Source organism: Genypterus blacodes, unplaced genomic scaffold, assembly GCF_046128005.1.
Source record: "Genypterus blacodes isolate CSIRO-AG114 ecotype Tasmania unplaced genomic scaffold, CSIRO-AGI_Gbla_v1 ptg000062l_1, whole genome shotgun sequence".
Lineage (NCBI taxonomy): Eukaryota > Metazoa > Chordata > Actinopteri > Ophidiiformes > Ophidiidae > Genypterus > Genypterus blacodes.
In genome coordinates, this window is record NW_027466874.1 from 474820 (window position 1) to 491351 (window position 16532).

The 16532-nt window shown below is 45.4% G+C and overlaps 3 protein-coding genes across 6 annotated transcripts; all 3 read right to left on the minus strand.

Annotated features, from left to right (window-relative positions):
- Positions 1 to 1254: 1254 nt before the first annotated feature.
- On the minus strand, positions 1255 to 8524 carry naprt (nicotinate phosphoribosyltransferase). The gene is made up of 13 exons (XM_076154435.1): positions 8059 to 8524; positions 6710 to 6837; positions 6507 to 6589; positions 5998 to 6128; positions 5475 to 5590; positions 5145 to 5341; positions 4738 to 4878; positions 4539 to 4623; positions 4072 to 4152; positions 3762 to 3864; positions 3524 to 3681; positions 3198 to 3305; positions 1255 to 2716 (listed from the first exon to the last, which is right to left on the minus strand). Exons 1-13 carry the CDS (start codon positions 8297 to 8299, stop codon positions 2630 to 2632), a joined length of 1659 nt encoding a protein of 552 aa, XP_076010550.1. The 5' UTR covers positions 8300 to 8524; the 3' UTR covers positions 1255 to 2629.
- A 489-nt stretch (positions 8525 to 9013) lies between these two features.
- Positions 9014 to 10515, minus strand: cunh8orf82 (chromosome unknown C8orf82 homolog). Its single transcript, XM_076154468.1, has 3 exons — positions 10217 to 10515; positions 9975 to 10023; positions 9014 to 9848 (listed from the first exon to the last, which is right to left on the minus strand). Exons 1-3 carry the CDS (start codon positions 10427 to 10429, stop codon positions 9352 to 9354), a joined length of 759 nt encoding a protein of 252 aa, XP_076010583.1. The 5' UTR covers positions 10430 to 10515; the 3' UTR covers positions 9014 to 9351.
- Positions 10516 to 10694: 179 nt separating this feature from the next.
- On the minus strand, positions 10695 to 16053 carry serpinb1 (serpin peptidase inhibitor, clade B (ovalbumin), member 1). Of its 4 annotated transcripts, none has more exons than XM_076154463.1 (7): positions 15915 to 16053; positions 14955 to 15170; positions 13721 to 13858; positions 13514 to 13631; positions 12949 to 13091; positions 12438 to 12602; positions 10695 to 12325 (listed from the first exon to the last, which is right to left on the minus strand). In XM_076154463.1, exons 1-7 carry the CDS (start codon positions 16035 to 16037, stop codon positions 11918 to 11920), a joined length of 1311 nt encoding a protein of 436 aa, XP_076010578.1. In that variant the 5' UTR covers positions 16038 to 16053; the 3' UTR covers positions 10695 to 11917. The 4 variants fall into 4 exon arrangements, with proteins under 4 accessions (XP_076010578.1, XP_076010580.1, XP_076010579.1 ...); XM_076154465.1 differs by having other exon boundaries at positions 14955 to 15166; positions 15820 to 15971; XM_076154464.1 differs by having other exon boundaries at positions 15820 to 15971.
- Between the last annotated feature and the right edge of the window lie 479 nt (positions 16054 to 16532).

Below are 16532 nucleotides of genomic sequence, written 5' to 3' on the forward strand. Positions count from 1 at the left end.
CTGCAGGTGTGAGTGCTGGACACTGTGTCAAGTTACATTTAGCAGCTTTAGTCCCTCTCGAAACACAAGCACGATCTGACAGTAAGGCTAAGATTCATTTAATTCTATGTTGTTTTTGTTTTTTTGTATTTTGTTGTTCATTCATTGTTATTCTTACCTCCGTCAAGGACGTTATGTTCTTACCCGTGTTGGTTTGTCAGTCTGATAATCAGCAGGATTACTTGAAAAGTTATGAACCTGTTTTCATAAAACTTGGTGTGCAGGTAAGTGATGATCCAGGGGAAAAGCCATTATAGTTTGGGACCGGTCAGCCTGATGGTGGCGCTGTGTTACCACTTTGGGCCTTTAATATTTGAATTGTGAGTTACAGAATCAACGCTTTGATTCTATACAATTCAAAAGGTATGAGTCAAAGAGTCCAAGTTATTAATACATAGTCACCACCAAAGTGTCCTAGTTGGAGGACTGCTCCACCTTGGCAGAGGTATGTGCTCTACCCTCTGGTTCTACCTGCTTATTAAAAACTCTTGATTCTGGAGATGATTATGCTGTAAAAAAAGACATTGAATTCCTCTGATAGAGATAAGTGACACAAATGTGAAGCATGTTGGCGAGGAATTCACATCTGTTTGGAAGCAGGATTCACCCGACTGTTGTTGTCCATTACAGCGAGACTGAGCAGGCGTGATGACCTCACATCAGCTCCGTGTCTAATCACATCCACATGTCGCTCTGCACCGCCACCGCCGCTGGCCAGCACGCAGCAACCCACAGCCACTCACAGCTCACTGCCCACACGGTTTGAGGTTCCAATCTGAAGGACTATCAAGCTGGAATAAGATGTATATTTTTCCTCGTGAATATTCATCTTCATAGGCCTGAGAACATACATGATCAGGAGGGACACAATCATTGTTGCCGTGGCTTCTATCCCAGATTTGAACTAATTCAGCAACCACCCGCCTCAGCCGATTCTTCCCTGTCAGACCTTCACTCCCCTATTTCCAAACCCTGAAGAAGGTTTTGGCTGGAGCCTGTTTGGCTTCAGATCAGACCATCAGCAAAGGAGTTTCCTTAAATAGGATTGTGACAAAATCCTTGAAATAACATAGTTGGACATGACATAGTTGGCAAAGGTGTCGAGGTGGAAAGAGGATTTGACGCAAAACAACAAAGTGCAGCACCTCTGAGTTAGAGCGCTCTATGTTCTCTCTATGTTAGCCTCAGAAAAGATCAACCAACCCTCAGAAGAGATGTAGTCATTAGCCATGTTTAATTGATAATTTAAACACATTACATCATTAGGATTGTTCAAAAAGAACCATTCCCGTTGCAAATCATTACTATGGAACATTCAATTAGATTCAAGTTATGAGATAAAGCATTTGAGGTTATCAATATTAGAAGTTCTAACACTTGTCATTATTTGTTTTAGAAAAATAGACTTTTTTACTTGACACGTTTAGTTTTCGTACAATTCCCACAGTGACAGATGGAACACAAACACGCCTGGAGCCTGGAGATGATTTAGTGTTCAGGCTACGAGTCAGTTCCTCATTTGGGGACTCGCTTATCCACCGACAGCTTTGACTTCTGTTGACTTAATGAATTCTTAACCCATAAACTGGCAGCAAAGGTCAGGAGTCCATGAGTCTGCTGGAGTAACTGCAGCTGTAGTTTACATTATCCATCATTTAAACCTACAACTCTGATGCCTTACAACCATCCAAACTAGTTTAAAGTCATATAATACAGAATTGTACTCAAATTTACGTTCTTTTCATTCATCAAAGTAACACATGTCAGTTTTCGTACTGATGTGTTGCCAGGCTGTAAAACAAAGTGCACACACACTCGGTACTATAAGGCATTTTGTAAACAAAACCTGGAGTCTGTTGCCATGACATGACACATGACTTGCAGAGGAAAAATATAGAACTTACCGAGAGTGGGGCACCAGGAGGGGGCGCCAGAGGCACTTTGGTTCAACCTAATTCAAACATTTCACAGGCTCAGCTCTGCATGGGGAAAGTTGGCTCGAGAGAGTTGATTGAAGCTCTGAGCCATGAATGTTCTACCTCAGACAGGCTGTTAGCTTGAGTTTGACATGATCGTGTCAGAGAAGTCCTTTTCTCCACAGCCGATGTGATGTCATGATAGGCGGTTTAACCAAAACCTTTCTCTAGTTTAAGATGTTTAAGTCTGTGCTGTGAAGATCCAGCAAGTACAAGTACAAACAGTTAATTGACAAGAGATCTATGGAAACTTCTGGAATTTGGAGTTACAATGGCTGAGCGCAAATAAAAACACCTTTCTCAGCCCTTTACGTGTCAGGATCAGAACTTATCAATCGACATTCTTAACTCTTTTTGTCTCAAGTCAGTTTCAGAAACATGATCTTTAAGCTTATTGGGGCTATAATGGGAATGTAGCGTTTAGTCTGAGGTATTGAGTGGAATTCTTGACTTGCTGGAGGTAAAAAAATAAATGCCAAGTGATCACCAAGGTCATGAGGGTTCATCCTCTGGGGATCACGAATGTCCCTGATGAATTACATGAGACTCCAGCGAAGAGTTTCCACATAGAAAGGACGCGCATGATCGGGAGACAACAGAGCAGTCGTGCTTTTTTAATTGGCCGACAGAAAGTTGCTGTTGTTGCAGCTTCCTGTTCTGAGTTCAGTGACCAGGTTATGGAGCTTCTCTGACAGCGCCACCTGGTGGGGGGGAACAGAGAAAAGACATCTTTGAAACTTGAGCAGTGTGAGAATCGCCTTCAGTGTGTTGTCGATTATTTGAATGATTGACTGAATAGTTTTGTAGTTTTTTGAAGTGCTGTTCTGTGAGTGATACAGAGGCAATTATAAAATACTTGATTTGTGAAATCATCCAATACATCCAAATGAGTCAGCTGACATTGTTCTCATGTATGTGAACGTCAAATATCACAAAAAGTCTCCAATTTCAAACACATGTATTGTGTTGCTGTCAAGTCAAAAGTGTCAAAAGTACGAATCAATCAAAACCTCCCAAAGTGGAGAAATCGTTTCATTTGGTATATTTGACATTGACACTTTGGCTCTAATGAGTATTTTACTTTTGCTTAAGTACAATTTTGTGTGTGTGTGTGTGTGTGTGTGTGTGTGTGTGTGTGTGTGTGTGTGTGTGTGTGTGTGTGTGTGTGTGTGTGTGAATCACCGTGTAAGATTCTGGCTCTTGTAGTCGTATGTGTCGAGGGTGCAGCGTCTGCAGGGAGCTCTGGACCTTTGCTCTACATTCAGCAGCGCTGCACAGAGGGTGTGTGACCTAGAAAAGTCAGATGGAGTCCATGAGGAAAACACATCCTCCTCCTGCACCGATACACTCCAAGGCTCCAGAGCTTCAAGGACGTTTTCTCTGATAAAATCATGTTTACTCTTTCTGCTGCAGCTGTCTCACAAACTCTGATGTGAACTTCTGACCTACATTTCCACTGAACTCCTTCACAATTGGCCCCAAGAATCTCTTCACATGACCGTGCTCACCTGTCCTTTGGTGAAAACTTCCTGCCGCAGACAGCTGACCTGAGCCGGCGTGACAGTCAGTGAGGTGTCATCCCTGCCCAGAGGGTAACAGCTGAGCGGGCGTCCTGCCTCTGGCGCCGGCTCCACCTCCAGACACATCAGGTCCAGGAAAGGGTGACCTGCAGGAGTGTGACAAGTGAAATAACTCAGAAGAAACAGCAAGACAGAGACAGAGACAGAGACAGGAAAGAGTTCTCACCCTCAGGGTCCACAAGCCTGTAGACCGCTTTCCTCCCAGGGACGGTGCTCTTCTTTGGGTCTTCTGTAAACTTCATCCTGGGTGTCCCCCTCACCTCCACCAGCTAACACACAACAGGAAATAACCAATGACTTCAACTTTAAATAAAAAATATTGATTTGGAAATCAATTATGGGGTCCATCAAGGCTCCATGCTAGGCCCCATATTGATTGGCAAATAAATGACATTTGGTAGTTTCTTAAGTACAAGCTATTGTTATAATTTGTATTACGACTTTCCGTGTGTGTGTGTGTGTGTGTGTGTCTGTACCTTATACACACAGCCGAGTGACGGCTGTCGTGTGCAGGTGACCAGATGAGTTCCAACACCGACCACATCGATCTCGTTCTCCTGAGACAAATGCACACAGAATGAATCAGAGGGAGTGAAGCTGACAGTGCAACTCAAGTACCAAAGTACTCACAGTAAGTAACAATGTGATGTAGTTGAGTTTTCATTTTCCACTTCTCCTCCACTACGGGAAATGTTCTACTTTTTACTTTGTAGATTCTAATTTTAATCTCTGTGAGATGTTTAATTTTTTCTTATTTGTTTCCTTTGAAGTTAAGCTTCATTTCCTTCTTCCTTCTGTTTTGCACCATTGTCTTCCTCCCTTATGTTCATTCATTCTTTCTTTCTTCCTCACCCTTTTCCTCTATTTGTCCTTCTTCTTATCACCATATTTCAATCTGCTTCTCGTTCCCCTTTCCCTTTAAATGTAGTGCAGTGTTTCTTACCATCTTGTTGAGTGCAGTCATGCTTTCCTCTGAGATGTTATTGGTGCCCACGATGATCATTGAGTGGAAAGTAGAGATGTTGAAGCTGTAGAGAAACAGAAACAAGTCAAAGGGACGACTGTAGCCTGAGAGACAAATGGATCTTCTCTGTAGAGCAAAGAGGCCCAGATGCACACAGGCAGCATGGCACTGTACTCACTGATTGCCACAGAGTTTGAAGCCACGCCGCACATCCACAGACTGCCTGCAGAGGTCGCCGCTGTCCAAACGAACTCCCCGAGGGCTGTAGCCCAGCTCACACAACGCCAAGGCCACGGCACAGAAGTTCAGCAGGCCGCTACTGAAATAAGGGAAGCAGGCCAGTTTAGTTTAGAAGCCAAAGGTCCAAAAAGGCGATGGGCAAAACGAACAACGTCTGTTTGATTGGCAACTATCATCTTTTTTGGTTTCCCAGTTCTGCAAGTTGCTGAAACAATTTGCTCAGTCTAACAAGACCAAGCAGCAGTGACGGTGACTGACCTTAGAGGGTTCATCGTCCACCACATAGAAGAAGAACAGACCACATTAAACAAACCAAACACACTCAGGAGACATTAGGACCATTACCAGCTGACGCTGTAGCTGTCAATCACAGGCAGGAAGTTGTGAGGGTAGGCGATGGCATACGTCAAGAAGGCAGCCAGCTCGCCCTCGTGCAGCTTATTAGGCTCCGCCCCCAGCAGCTCACACACACGCCTCAGCCAGCCTTTAGACAGAGAGATGAAGTCCACAGGGTCGAGGTCTCCGTTCACCGGCGCCAGAGTCTGATAGGAAACAAACACAAACAAAAACAGAGAAATGATTATGAAGCACTGGACACTCACATGTAAGACGTCCCTGAATGTAACAACGATAAATGTGCACGGAAACCTCAGTCTGCCCCTGAGAGACACTCACCTGAGGGGACACCTCCTCCAGGGAGGAAAAGGAAGTGACATAAGAGTGTGCCATGGTCCCGGACACGGGGATCCCAAACAGGAAGCCAGCCTGAACGTTACTGGTGAGGTCAAACCCTGAAACACAGTTTGTCATACAGCTGCAAGATTTATCATGTGACAAAAATGTCTATAGATGAAACTGAATGTGTGAGAAAAAGCACAAAAATTAAATGGAAAATATATTTGGGTGTAGCCACTAGAGGGCGCATGTTGACACTTAAGACACTTCTGTTATGGCACTTAGATCACTTACATACATGTTTAAGCATAAAGATATATTACTTTGTTTAAATCTTGTCTTTTAAAGTTTATTTTTTTAAATGTTTTGTGTAAATCAAATAAGCAGATACATTTAAATGTGCAATATAGCTGATATGTGGACTTAAGTGTGTGAAACTGAATCATGATGAAGCTGATGAGCTCCAGAAGCTGTGCACAATCTTTGGTGGCAGATCAGGAACATGTGAGAGCATCAGGTTCACCTCCAATGTGTGTGTATCGTGAGGCGGTAAGGCCCCCGTCTGGCCCCTGGGCCCTCCTCAGGCCCATCTCCAGCAGCTTCCTGCGAGGGCCAGCTGCCAGGCGGAAACGCGCCGCGTTGCTGCACACCAAGCTGACAACGCAGAGAGAGAGAGACAGACAAAAGTTTACATCTCATGCTAGAGTCAGAAGTGTGAGGAGGAGGAGGAGAAGGAGGAGGAGGAGGGAGGCTCTGTTTTTAATTCCACTTCTAATGAGGAACAAGAGAAATAGTTCTTCACAGTATAGATATGAGATTCAGCTCTTACAGTGTTTTGTTAGCTTCCAGCAGACACAATCTATTACATCATTGTTCGTACTTTATCTTAACTGGTTGCTGCAGTTGCAAGCAAACTGGTTTTGATTTTGAAGCTGCCAGTCAAAATGGAGGAGGGTGAAAAACCCCTTCAAATGCTCAAAAACATGTTTTGTGTGTGTGTGTGTGTGTGTGTGTGTGTGTGTGTGTGTTTACCTGGCGTAGTTGACCAGACACAGTAAGCTGGTCTCCAGGAGTTGAACTACAGCCAGTGGACCTGCAACCTCCATCAGTGGAACCTGCACATTTTCCCAAAAATTGCCATCTCAGAGTGAATCGTGCCGCTCAAAGTAACGCAGCAATAAATGAGCTACAGCTGTAATCCTCCCACACACACACCTTCAAACACACCCACTCACCCTGGCAAAGACCGCAGTGCCCTCTGGGACGGAGCGGACTGCGACTCCTGAACAGTCCAAGCCTCGCAGGAACTGGAAGAATGCGGGGTCGGTGTCCGGAGGCAGGACGGACTGCAGGAAGTCAACATCTGGATTCATACACACAGAACTCAAGGTCAGCAGGTCATGAGGGCATCGCATGATTTTGCTGGATATGAAATCTTTAACATGGTAGTGATTTATATGAAGTTTAGTAAAGACGTCGCTCAGCTTCGTCTCAGCTGTTGTCTGTGTAGCTACTCTGCACTGAGGTTAGTGCGGCCATGATGTTTATGTGTGCATAACTGTACTCTCTCTCTCTTGTAGCTGCTTCATTGGCGCCCTTATGTGCCAAATCTTCTTCCTCTTCTTCTACTAACTATTTAGGGTTAGCAGCATGAGGTGACAACCTACACTGAACCTAAAAAAGCTCAAAGCTGAACACACACATGCACTTAAACAATCACGTGTCCTCCATGTGACCTTGATCCCTCACATGACCTTACACACACATTTCAAAATGCAGCTCAATCTAATAATCTTAGCATAATCTCAGCAGTATGAGTGATCAGAGGGTTACTGCAGTACTTTCCTTACCAATCCAGTCCTTTCACACTCATCTACCCTTTCTTCCCGTCTTTCCCTGGCCGTTTTTCTTCCTTTCCTTCTCTCTCTTCATATAATTTCTTCATTCATTTCTTATTGCACTTCATTATTCTGCACAAACCTGCAATCATCTTACTCGTCACTAGGTTTACCGCAGTCTATAGTCCGACTGAGACGCATATGCAGGAATTCAGGTTTGCCTAATTACCGCCATATGTTGTTATGTAATGGTGGTGTGAGGAGTATGTTTACATGCACAAGCAGGGCCAATTAAAGTCCTATTATCCACATCTGCAACTTTATTTACATCAGTTCTTTGACGGTCGAATGAGGTGAAAGACGCTGGTTGTGTAACATACATTCCTTTTCTACATGCTTTACTTGTTTACGTCCTTCAGGTCGTTTTCGCTCTTTGCTCAAATTTCCACTCATCTGTTGTAACGCCAGGGACATTTGGTGGTAAGGCGCAGACTAAGTGAGTTGGACGAGTATATGAACCTTCGTGTCGCTCTGTCGCGTCTTAACGAATCGGTCACGTCACCGGGCGAACATCGCTGTGTGAAAAAAAAGTTTCTTAAAAGTAATGTCAAGGTTCACCAGTGAGCTGCGCGTGCGAAGCTGAGTATTGCGCAATCGGCTCTTAAAGGGGAAAAGAAAACGTTTGATATTATGAATGTAAATGATTATTAGTGATCGATGGATGCGGACGTGTGCGGGGCGCTCACCGGCCTGCGTGAGGCAGAAGCTGCGGAGGAACAGCAGGCAGTCGTGGAGCCCCGCGAACAGCGAGAAGCCGCCGCCGAACGGGTTGTCCCTGAAGAAGAGCTCGAACACGGCGGGCTCCTGGTGCCGCCCGGCCCGCCAGTACGCGTAGGCCATGGTGAACTGGTACAGGTCCGTGAGCAGCGGCGGGGCCCGGTGCCGGATGGACCGCTCCATGTGTGTTTCTGTGACCGGCGCTGCCATGTTCTGCTGCTCCGCTGCTGCTGCTGGGGTCGCTGGGACTTGCAGTTCTCTGACTGAAGACCCCCGTCAACTTGACTGGAGACGCACCAGTAGGACTCTCACCCACACACACACACACACACACACACACACACACACACACACGCACAAGTGCTGCTCTCAGTGTAAAGCTGCTGGACCTGTTCTCCGATTTACACACGCCTTTACAGTCAGAGTTAGAGGAGTCAGAGCAGAGCAGAGCAGCCTGGAGCAGAGGGAGAGCTTGTGTTTGCACAGGTGGACTGAAGTTGTGAAGTTGTTGGTGGTCCACTTGTTATTAAAGCTAAAGTTGAACTGGTGGAACTCTAGGGTAAGAAACTTGGAGCCCCCAAAAATACCACAATTCACCACAGGAGGCGCTGCTACTCCAGCTGTCAGTCACTGTCAGGGGAGTAAACCTGAACGAGCCCAGGCTTCAAAAATGTTTGATTTCCATTCCAAGAGATATTTCTTTTTAAACTTTACTTTTGTAGAATTTTCTGGCAATTTTCTGGCATCACAAGACGTTAAGAACTTGTTTCAGTCCATTTATTTTTTTCCATTCTTTAATACAGGGCATTATGGATATAACAGCATCACAGGCCTTATTTATGAATGAATCATATTTCTAATGGTAGATCAAACACATATACTGCATGATGTAATGAAGCATTGGAGGTTAAAATGCAGTCAAACATGCACACAGAGCAACAACTCATTGTTTGTGGGATTCAAGCAGTGTTCTGGTGTGGACGCGTCTTAAACGTGGCTGTGCTGCACCAATCAGAGCACAGGTTTACCGTCAAACCAAACTCGGGGCAAAGAAACACCTCTGGGTCCCTCAAGAAGCTCCTCACTGGGTTTGGACTCTTATATTAGGACATTAGAGGACACAGATCCGAGTTTACACGCCTAGCTGCTAAACTTTTCACTCTTGGTTGATAATATTTTGCGCTTTAATCACAAATACATAAAGGCTCATGATTTGCCTTTGATGTTGTTCATGTTTGGCAGTGATGGGGGCCTGGACACCATCAGCCCGCTCCTCCCTGCTGCCCGCTGTCCTCCTCCGCCCTGGGGAAGCTTCCTGCCAGCTCATTGGTCAGCGTGTGTTGCTTCCCTCCCCACAGAAAGTGTGTGGGCTGTCCCGATTGGCCGAGCTCTGACGCGTGAACGAAGAAGGGGCTGAGTTCGATGGCCAGGGCCGACCTCACCAGTCCCACGCTCCCCCCTCTCTCTGAGCAGGGGTGGTACAGCCGCCCGCTGGAGGGATGCATGTACAGGGCGGCGGGCCTGAACGGGGCAGACAACTTCTCACCCCCGCCGCAGTAAGACAGCAGCTCCTGGTCTCCTACGGGCCCCTGTGGCCCCGCAGGGCTCTGCAGCAGCTCGGTGAACACCACGGGCCGGTCATCGCAGCGCAGGAAGTTCCTCTCCCGGCCGCACAGAGACAGGAAGGGGAAGTGCTCCTCGTAGCGCCCAGAATGGTTAAAACGCAGACGGCTGAAGAAGAAGATCAGGAACTTCTGATCTGACCACAAAGAAACAAGACGCCAGACTTCACTATCAAACACTCACCAACACTGACCGTCACACTCACGGTGGTAAAGTGTGTGAGCTATAAATGTGTGTGTTGGTGTTTAGAGGCGAGTCTCACCTTTGAAGCAGGTCACGAAGTTCTTCACTTTAGTGTCATCAAGGAATAGCTGGAAGTTGAGCACAACACACTTATCAGAATGAAGACAAAAAGAAGAAGGAAGGGAGGATGCAAAGAAAGTGTGGCAGAAGGAAGGAAACTAGGGAGGAAAGGAAGGACAGAGGAACTGCACTAGTCTCCTCTGTGCTTCCTGCAGTGTTGGAGTACATGCGAGTGCTGCAGGTGTATGTGGACACACTCGCCTGTCCCTGGTGGTCCACGTAGTAGAAGTACTCCCTTATGCGGGGCTCGGGGCTCTGGCCCTGCGTGTAGGCGGGGGAGCAGCTGGACCGCAGCCGGCAGGAGGCGGCGGAGCCCGGCAGAGCGAACGGGAGGAGCCGGCAGGAGGCGGCGGAGCCCGGTAGAGCGAACGGAAGGAGCCGCCCTCTGCTGCGGAGGCACCGAAGACACGACATGACTCGCACGTGTGTGTGTGAGTGTGAGTGCTGAGCGAGGGAAGACAGACACCTCGTCTCTGTCCCCCTGTGTTTGTTTACATGTAGAGGAATCAACCGGAAGAAGTTATCGCGGCTCAAACAGCGGCGGAAGGTTCTAACTGCTGCCCCCCTGTGGACAAAGGCGATAACGCAAGGTTTCATTGGTTTTTACTTTTTTATCATAATTTTACACAAAGTTGTACTATTATGGAAGTAATGACAAAAAAACACAATATCACATGTATAATGTTTAAACTGTTTATTATATGTATAGTTCAAGAAAGTGTTAAGTCTAAACACAAAGTTGTACATTTTTGTTTTAGTATGTCTTTTTTATTTATAGGTCAAGAATAAATGAATCATCAAGGAAACATATTGTGCTGTTCGAAAAGTCGGAATATTTTAAGAAAAAGTTTAGATATTGATCAAATAAAAAATAACAAGTAAGTAAGCCATAATATCTTTATGAATAAATGAAGTAATATTTATCTAAATGATGCTGACATATTGAAAACAGTGTAGCAAGAATAAATTTATGTTATAGTTGGTGCAATAAAAGAGTGTTAAATATCAGGAGTTCAAAAAGCTGTGTTACTGTGAGAATACGTATTTAAAGTGTGTATGAACAAATTGTAATTGAGGGTTTGATAAAAACTTGTGAAAAAGCTCTACACTGAATGTTTTCTCCACAGTAACACACACACACACACACACATACTTTTGCTGTATGGCTGCCTCTTTGTGCACTTTGAAGTGTTAACGATTAACTCCCTTGTGTGTCATGGAAACCTGACGAGCACAGATTCTCCTTCTTGTGTAAATCAATAAAAAATGATCAAGTTCTCCCCAAATACAAATTCATCAGATTCCTGTTTTGGTGAAACAAAAGAGGAATCCAGGAGCGCTCTACTCTCCTTTTTTCAAAGTGAATCTATGAGCTCACCAGTCACCAATGCCTGAGTGGGATGTTTGCACAATAGTTGGAATTTCAGTTATTTTAGCTGGAATGCTGTTTTGGAATTTGATCTGCATTAGCTGCTCGATGTTTTCAAGGCCTGAGGTGATGCAGGGATGTTAGACTGAACGTGCACTGCAAAGCATCAGTTTAATAATTACCGTGTGCAGATAAATCATGTGTTATCTAGTCATCTAGTAACATGCAGGTGGGCGTGGCCTATATGGATGGGCAAGGTCCAGGAGGGAAAGATTTAGATTCTATGACCTACAGCTCAAAATGCCAGACCATCACCTTCTCTGCAGCAGTAATATCCACAAAAAGATGAGAAAATATCAGACTGACTTCTTATTAATTTGAAACGTTACAGCCGTGATTGTAGTGCAAGACCGTAAGATGTGAGGAAAATAATTTCAGAAGCAAAACAGGAATCAAAATACTTCATTAAGACTTCATTATTTTGGGTTCCACTCGAATCTGAATCATGAATCCAGGTCTTCCTGCTCGGGCGTCTACTGAGGAGACAAGAACATGCCGAGGAAGAGGATGGACTTGGTCTTGTTGTGCCGTATGAAGAAGAGGAAGGGGTGATCGGCCATGAAGTGCTCCTCTCTGAGCATGCAGAAGGAGACCATGCCGGCTGTGGCTGCAGCAGCTTCCGTCCCCTCCTCGTTCACCTCCACGAAGGCTTTGTGGGCCACCGTCGACAGGGAGAGGCCTCCCTCGCCGTTCATGCCGGACAGGTCGGCCTTTGCGCCGCAGAACACGTCGCTCATGCCCATTTTGGCAAGCGGCTCGTTCAGCTCATAGTCCTCTTCTAGCTTGAACTTGGGCAGGTGGATGATGATCTCTGTGTCCACGTCCATGTTGTCCCTGCTGGTCCATTCATCCAGCTTCTCCTGTGTCAAGTCTCTCTGCAGCTAAAATGTCCAACACATACACACCCACACACACACACACACACACACACGTGAGCTGCAAAGTCAGTGTGCCAGGTGGCTTTTGTTTGGAGGTGGATGTAGCGTTGTTTACCTTGAGCAGAGGGTTTGAGCCCTCGGACTCCTCAGGCAGCAGGATGAACATGCTGAGGTCATCGTTCATGTACGGGAGCTCCAGGATCTGCAGGCTGTATTCAGGGATGTAGTTGTAGGGCAGCTTCTTCATCTGGTACATCATCTGGACTGCTTTGGTCTCATTCTGACACACAGAACATGCAAATAAACATGTGAAAATGGATATTTGCTGTTTAAGGTGGACACAAAAACTCCATCTTGAAGGCCAGGAATGTATTTGACCTCAATCTTGATACAGATCGTAGTTTCAAAGTCATTACATTATTTCACATAATTTTTGGCCCATAGACAACCATTCAGACTGTGAGAGGTGCAAGTGTCTTACGATCAGATGTGTTAACACTAGGTTACCACTAGATGGTAGCAGAGGACAGCACAGCAGTCCTCAAAGTAAAACACTCCACTCACTACCTCTGGATCTGGATCTGGACCAGTGGGATCTATGTTCATCCAAAAGTCTTTGCTTTTACCTTCTTGACCTTGAATGGCATCTCTTTGGTGTTTGCCACATTGAAGCGGTTCTTCCAGCTTCCCTTGAAGTAGATGGCATTGACCAGAGCTAATCTGGTCATGGGGGTGACTGTGCCGGGCTTCAGGAGGTCTTTAATCTTATCTGGAACATATAACAAGGACAAAGCTGCTGCTGTGCACTGATTCACAAACGGTATTGTCGTCTTTTATTATGAACTCAGTGACTTGTGAAGCGTCACCAACGCACTGAGACTCCAGACCTAAAAGTGTAAGAGTTCCTACAAGAGCTCGGGTTTGACTCTTTGTTCTGGAGATGAAGCTTAAGGTTTAGAAACAGAATTCCTTTGCTTGAATTAAAACATGTTATTTATCTTTCTGTTTCAGTTTGTCTCGTGTTATAGATGGAGATAGTGTCTCTCTCTGTCAGCTCTGCACTAATGGACCCAACAGGCGATTGAAACACTCAGTTGGGGCAGATTTAGAGTGAACAACACCCTGCTGGTGCTGGAGTCTGTGGGGTCGTGGTGGTGATTCAGCCGCCACAGATACAAGTCAAATCCTCACTCTCTGTCTGTTCCTCCACCCAGCTGTTGATCTGGTCCCTGCACTCCTCCGGCGCCCTGATGAAGTCCACGGCCTTCAGCTCAGCCTGGTAAAACTTCATCGTGGAGTCGAGGAATTCCTGCGGCAAACACATAAGTGGTCGTGGATCCGTGGCTTCGCTTTGCAGAGTGTGCGTGCTGCGCGATGTGCAAGGGTGTGAGGACTCACTGTGAGGAAGCTGCAGGTTTTCTCTCCGTATAGGCGATTGGCGAGCTTCAGGATGTACGACGCCGACGGGGAGTTGATGTGAGCATTCAGAGCCTCAAAGTCTGCGTGAACGTTTGTTTCTGGGTCAAACGACAGCACCTGGGAACACACACACACACTTACAACTTCAAACTGGAGTAATGGACAAGTACTTGGACTGCACTTTCAGGAGTTGTAGCCATGACAACAATATCATGACATGAAGAATAGTAAAGCCTTCTTCTCTTCATCAGAATACTTTAAACTCTAGTAAAGTATCGTAGAATTCTGTGCATCTTTTGTGCTCAACCATTACAAAAGAGTCGCCCCCTGGTGAAGGAGCTCTGTAGAGCTTCACAGAGAGGCAGAGCGGTAAACAGAGCTGCAAGTCTGCTCTACTCTGATGTTAAGGTCCAGACTGTGATTTATCATCCTGTCTACTGAGGAATGGTGTAGCTGTTTGTTTGGTGAATGACAGATTGATGTTCTGACTTCAGGTTGTGAAGAGTTAAAGCTCACGGTGAACAGGTTTTTACAACAATGCAGAACTTGTACCAGGAGTTTTTATTGAGGCTAAAGTGCAGTTGGCTTTACATCCAGTCTGACACGCCTCTCACACACACACACACAGACACACACACACGACACATGTCCTCAGCATGAACATGCATTGAGACAAGCGATTCAGCCAATCAAATGACCTCGTCTTCTGTTGGTTCTGCTTCTTTGTTTGCTTCATGAATTCATTTAAGCTGGATGACTGATTGTGAGTCGATCCATTATCAGGCTCATTTAAAGTGACATCGTCATCGCCCAGAGTCCAAATTAATTTAGGCAATTCTACATTTCATTGAACTTGAATCTGAAGGTATTGATTAATGCAGATAGAACATGTTTAGATTTCTCCTTGATTCATGATTATAAGAGACCCAAAATAATCAATGAGAAAAAATATAGAAAAACTTTAAACAGTCCTGAATCTAAATGAATTTCTATCAATACATTTAAAAAAAAAACTGATTTTCTACTTGATTCTATAACATTTGGGAAACAACGTATAGAAAGTAAGAAAAAAAATAGAATTCTAGGGACTAAGGGTCCCGTGTTTCACACTCACAGAGTTATAGTTGTTACATGTTACATAGCTAATATTACATTTTTATAACACATTCACTTCCTTCTTACGTCCTGTGTGTTAGTGAGTGTGCGTCCTGACCTGAGCCATCTGAGAGGCTGTGGCTCCTCTGGCACCCAGGTACACCATGGCCAGAGCTGAGCTGATGCTGAGCGGCGACACAAACACGTTCCCAGAGGGGTCAGACTGGCTCAGCGTCCTCAGCAGTTGCAGGGCGAAGGCTGTGTTGGAGCTGCAGACGGAGGCCATGGCTGCTGCTGCTGAAGATGAAGATGCTGCTGCTGCTGTGCTATCTGACTGGAATGACACACAGAGTTAGTGATGCCATATGTAATAACAACTAGGCGTTTACCAACAAGCCACGTCAACTGTTGAGCCGTCTGAGTTACAATCACAACCGTGTCCCATGATGCCTTGGGTCAAATTCTCCTGATGAATCCAGTTTCCACCATTGAAATGTTTTTATAAGTTTTCAGGATAAAATGAGCAGCAGAATGAGTTTAACGAAGAGTAAAAAACTACACAAACAGGATCACAAACACACACAGGTGGTTCAAACCCTTAAACTTTGTCCTCACACAGGAATGCCCTGTGCAAACAGTTCATCTCCACACCCACCCGCCTGCAGGTGTGTTTTTACTGCTAGAGCTGCTGACACGTCACTCTCTGTCTGTGCTCTATTCAACCTGATACAACTCAAATCTCTGCTAGGTTCACATCTCTTTGCTGCCTTAAATGACTGAATGTGTAAACGTGAGCCTCCTCTCTGTTATGTTTCATGTGAATACACTGTGAAGCCATTTAGGGAGTAAATATCTGCTTTATTTCTCTATTTTAGTTTGTCACATTTACGGTGAGGCGATCACGCCCCGACCACCCTACACACACGCGCTCTCAAAATGTGTCCGTACTTTTGAAAGCGCGAGTGGTCCAATAAAGTGCTCACGTTGATAAACAGGTTGTTCCTTTAAGCTTGATGTTACAGATGCTGTATACACACAGGTTAATAAGTCCGATGATGGTGATGACGATGAAATTTACCTGATGGTTCGAACACCGCAGAGTATGAGGCTGAAGCTGCTTGCAAATCTCCAGCGGATGAGGAAATGAAAGTAAAAGGAGACCGGAAATCAAAACGGAAGCTGCGGTTCTGAGAAGGGGCATTTATACCGACACACGGTGTGGTTGTTCCGCCAGAGGGTGGAGACGCGTCACACACACACACCCACAGAGTACCAAGTATAATGATCGTTCATGTTCATGTTGTTGCCGTAGTTACAGCAGATAAACTGAAGGAGAGACGGAAAGACAGATGGGCGGTGGACTGCAACAGGAAATGAGTGGCTTATCAGAAAACATACAAATAAATTCAGGCTTATCCCAATACTTTGTTCTGGGGGATTGTGAGAAATAAGTTTAGCTATTCTTTAAGTCTTCAGGCAGAGTAAGTGTGACGTGTTTGACAGGCTCGTCTTGAATCAAGTGACACAGGGACAAAGAGGACAAAGAAGACAAAGGGGACAAAGGGGACGTTCCCTCCTGAAGTTGTTTCGATCAATCAGTTTAGGGGTTAACCCAAAATGTAAAGTGCTTTAAGTGGCCACGTGGTGGTGGTGCTATAGGCACCACCACCAAGTGAAATGTTTGAGGTTGTTTATG

What these genes read in the sequence shown, in the direction of transcription:
- serpinb1 (XM_076154463.1), bottom strand. Translation starts at nt 16,037, where the DNA reads ATGCCCCTTCTCAGAACCGCAGCTTCCGTTTTGATTTCCGGTCTCCTT. An exon ending in AAACCTGCAGCTTCCTCACA is followed by an intron (nt 13,632 to 13,720) that starts GTGAGTCCTCAC and finishes TGTTTGCCGCAG; the next exon opens with GAATTCCTCGACTCCACGAT. An exon ending in TGCCATTCAAGGTCAAGAAG is followed by an intron (nt 12,603 to 12,948) that starts GTAAAAGCAAAG and finishes TCTGTGTGTCAG; the next exon opens with AATGAGACCAAAGCAGTCCA.
- cunh8orf82 (XM_076154468.1), bottom strand. Translation starts at nt 10,429, where the DNA reads ATGTCGTGTCTTCGGTGCCTCCGCAGCAGAGGGCGGCTCCTTCCGTTC. An exon ending in ACGTGGACCACCAGGGACAG is followed by an intron (nt 10,024 to 10,216) that starts GCGAGTGTGTCC and finishes CTCAACTTCCAG; the next exon opens with CTATTCCTTGATGACACTAA. An exon ending in CTTCGTGACCTGCTTCAAAG is followed by an intron (nt 9,849 to 9,974) that starts GTGAGACTCGCC and finishes CTTTGTGGTCAG; the next exon opens with ATCAGAAGTTCCTGATCTTC.
- naprt (XM_076154435.1), bottom strand. Translation starts at nt 8,299, where the DNA reads ATGGCAGCGCCGGTCACAGAAACACACATGGAGCGGTCCATCCGGCAC. An exon ending in TGTCTGGTCAACTACGCCAG is followed by an intron (nt 6,129 to 6,506) that starts GTAAACACACAC and finishes CTGCGTTGTCAG; the next exon opens with CTTGGTGTGCAGCAACGCGG. An exon ending in AAGTTTTCACCAAAGGACAG is followed by an intron (nt 3,306 to 3,523) that starts GTGAGCACGGTC and finishes TGACTTTTCTAG; the next exon opens with GTCACACACCCTCTGTGCAG.